General features: G+C 41.6%; 1 protein-coding gene across 1 annotated transcript in view; it reads right to left on the bottom strand.

Moving 5' to 3' along the window:
- Positions 1–504: 504 nt before the first annotated feature.
- Positions 505–3,203, bottom strand: part of RASGRF2 (Ras protein specific guanine nucleotide releasing factor 2) — a 227,353-nt gene continuing 224,654 nt past the window's right edge. The window contains exons 26-27 of the mRNA XM_019652583.1: positions 1,200–1,317; positions 505–603 (exon numbers count right to left, since the gene is read on the bottom strand). Of these exons, the coding sequence (XP_019508128.1) occupies positions 505–603; positions 1,200–1,317 (217 nt within the window). The remainder of the gene's footprint in view (positions 604–1,199; positions 1,318–3,203) is intronic.

Below are 3,203 nucleotides of genomic sequence, written 5' to 3'. Positions count from 1 at the left end.
GCGTGTGGCTGGGATGAGTAGAGGAAGGGGGAAAGGAAGCATATAATGTGAGATAAATCTTGAAAGATGAGTAGCAGCCACATAAGGCAAGACTTTTGAGACAAGAGACTTTTCTCTTTCTTTATCCTAAGAGCAGTGGGAAGCCAATAAAATAGTTTATGCAAATTTCAGACATACTCTATTGTGTTTCAAAGAGTTCTATCTGGCTGTAATTTGTACAATGGGCTTTGCATTCTAGATTGAATGCAAGTAGACCACGTAACAGATATCAGTAGCTTGGACCAGGGGTAGTGGTGGTGTAGACAGATTCAAGAGAAATACACAATGTAAAATCGACAGAACTTGATGATAAATTGGTGTTTTTTGCCTTTTTTCTTTGTTTCTTAATTAGAGTTGCCAAAGATTTGTCTGTTTAATTGGTCTTTTCTGTGTGTCAGCTTTTGGTATTATTGATCAACTCTACTGCTGTTTCTAAATCATTAATTTCTTCTTTATTACATTACCTTACAACCATAAATTTTCATACAATATTACCTTTGGTTGATGGTCTATTCGATAGGAAGTCTGCTGGAACTGGCGTATCTCTCTGACGATGTGCGATATCTAACAGAGAAACAACAACAAAAGCAAAGCAAAAGTATTTCCCTGTGTCGCAGCACATTCTTCTGGGGGTGCTATCACAAAGTAGTCAGTCACTCCCTCCAGTGAGGTATCTGGAGCCCTGCCCGATCATTCTTTAATCCCAGGGCTTCACAGCCATTCTGTGAGCCATATGAAATGCTGACAGCAGGAAGACAGCTGAATTCACAATGGAGGCAACAGCTGGTGCTGGGAGGCCTCAGGCTCATGAGTAGAAAGCTCTGGGTGCTAATGTCTGTGGGCTCCTTGCTTCTAACATGGTGATCAGAACCCGGCTGTCCAGCTAGAAGCTTTCAGTATCTGTCTATCACTGGTCAGTCTCTGACAGTCATCCCCGGAGCTTTATTCCCCACCCCATTTGCCCAGGCTGCAAGCTGACATGGCTTAGCCAAAAATCTCCTCAATCAGCTCTCAATGGGCAAACATCAGGTACCGGACCCAGTGGCCACCGTCTCGCCTACCTTGCGATTAAAAAGCAAACAGTGACTTTCATGACTTAAGTCTCTTCTTTATTAGCCAGTGAAGTCATTGAAGCAGTTGATTATGAAATCATGACCTACCATTCTCATTTTGGAGAAATTGACAAGGCCTTCCTCAGTAAAGTTTGGCGTTCCTTCTTCAATAAATGCCAAGTCCGTTAGGTACATCCCCAGATATGGAACGGCTGGGGGGTTACAACTGCAAGACCAAGAGGCACTTTCCTTAGGCTCATTCACACAGATGTCGATAGCCCTCCCCAGTCTGACAGAAAGTAACTATGCTGCTTCAATCCTGAAGAATAAAGTCTTTTAATTCCATTTTCAGAAGCACACTCATGATACGCAGAGTTTTAAATACATNATTTATAAGTACTGTATCTTTTCACGTATTGAAACCCTCTCTTCCCCACAGTGCTTTGTGGCCTTCTGTCTTATTCCACAGTTTTGTCGGTGAGGCATTGCGGGTACCTTTCTGCAAACTCTGAACCTGCCCCTCAAAGGGCGTTGGCTTCTGGGGCACCACAGCCTCAGGTAGAAGCCCCCACCCTACCTCACACAGACACTGGCTGGAATCCTCTGGGGCACAGCTTACCGAGTTTTAATTAAACCAATGTTATATACAAATCCAGTTGACTTTCACCCTATCTTTCTTATCCTGTTGCCTAAAGACTGAAAAAGCAGGTTCAGAGCATGCCATTCATTATTCCTCCATGCACTGAAATCCATGCACATGCTGTCGACTAGAACTGCTTATGTGTCAGCCTGTCCCTACAAAGGAAGCCTCGGCTTTTCTGGAAGCTTGTAACAAAGGAAATATAACAGAAGCAGTTAAATTCTAGAAGACTGGTAGGTGGACCCAGACCAATAAAGTGTTTGAGAAACATCACAGGCCTTTTTCATGAATCCTTGTCTAACAAGTTCTAACAGAACATGGGGCAGACTTTGAAACTGACCTTCTTACCTCCTTCATTAAAACAGCTACCACATCTCCCATCTTACATTCTCGTATGCAAACCTTGCCATCAGCTTTACCCTTTTCACCTTCCCACTCAAGTCTTTGACCCCAAACAGCTGGGCTTCCCTGGCTGGAGACAGAATTCCAGTTTGATTCCATCTTCTTCCGTGGACAAACGAGAACTGGCTTCGTCTCCATCCGCGCTGTCCTCACTGCACCGTGGGAGGCATGGCATGCACAGTTCTGTCCATCCCGCTTTCCATGAAAATTCCACAGACTCAGGGGCAAGGCCAAATCTTCAAGCAGGGAGCCGAGGTTCAATTTTTAGCGACAGCTCATACAGCGTATCTTCATCTATGATGAGGGCTTTGTCAAGCAAGTACTGGGTGACCTGCAGAAAAAGAGAAATCCTAGCTTTTAGTTTTTTCAGAATACCAGTATGTACGTTTTCTGAATAGAATCCAACACAATTCAACATTTTCTCTTAAACATTTAAAAATTTTATGTAACTAAAATAAATTATGAATACACTCTCCGTGTAAAAAAACAAACAAAAACATTTCTAGTCCTCTCCCAACTCTTGGGGCACTTTCCCCAAGGGGCACACAGTTATCGTTTGGTTTGTATTCTCTCAAATGTTTTACTGTCTTTCTAGATATTACATGTACCTAAAGAACTCTTTTTCCCCCATCATAAGTGGTATCATACTGTACATTTTATTCTGCTTTCATCTCTTAACTACAATAGAAGTCATGGAGAGCTCCCATGCCAGTACATAGAGCCCGCCTGCTCTATAGTACTAATAGTGTGATATATTAGAGTTTATTTTATGATCTCATGTGGATGAATGTTTAGTTGCTGTTAATATTTCACTGTTACACAAAGTTACAGTGAAATCCTTGTTAGCATGCTTCCTAGTGCTTACATGGGAGAGTTCCTCTAGGGTGGGGACTAGAAATGAAACGAAAAGAAATGACACCGAAATGAAGATGTTGGTGCATGGGGTATTTCTATGAAAATAGTTCTTTATTTTTATTGAGAGCTATAACTTACATATGCAAAATTAATAGTTTGATTAGTTTTGACAAATGTATATACCATGTAACTTACATATATATATATATATATAT

The sequence above is a fragment of the Hipposideros armiger genome, unplaced genomic scaffold, assembly GCF_001890085.2.
Source record: "Hipposideros armiger isolate ML-2016 unplaced genomic scaffold, ASM189008v1 scaffold_182, whole genome shotgun sequence".
NCBI classification, from domain to species: domain Eukaryota; kingdom Metazoa; phylum Chordata; class Mammalia; order Chiroptera; family Hipposideridae; genus Hipposideros; species Hipposideros armiger.
Note: the sequence above shows the minus strand (reverse complement) of the source record. Positions and strands in the feature narration are given on the sequence as shown.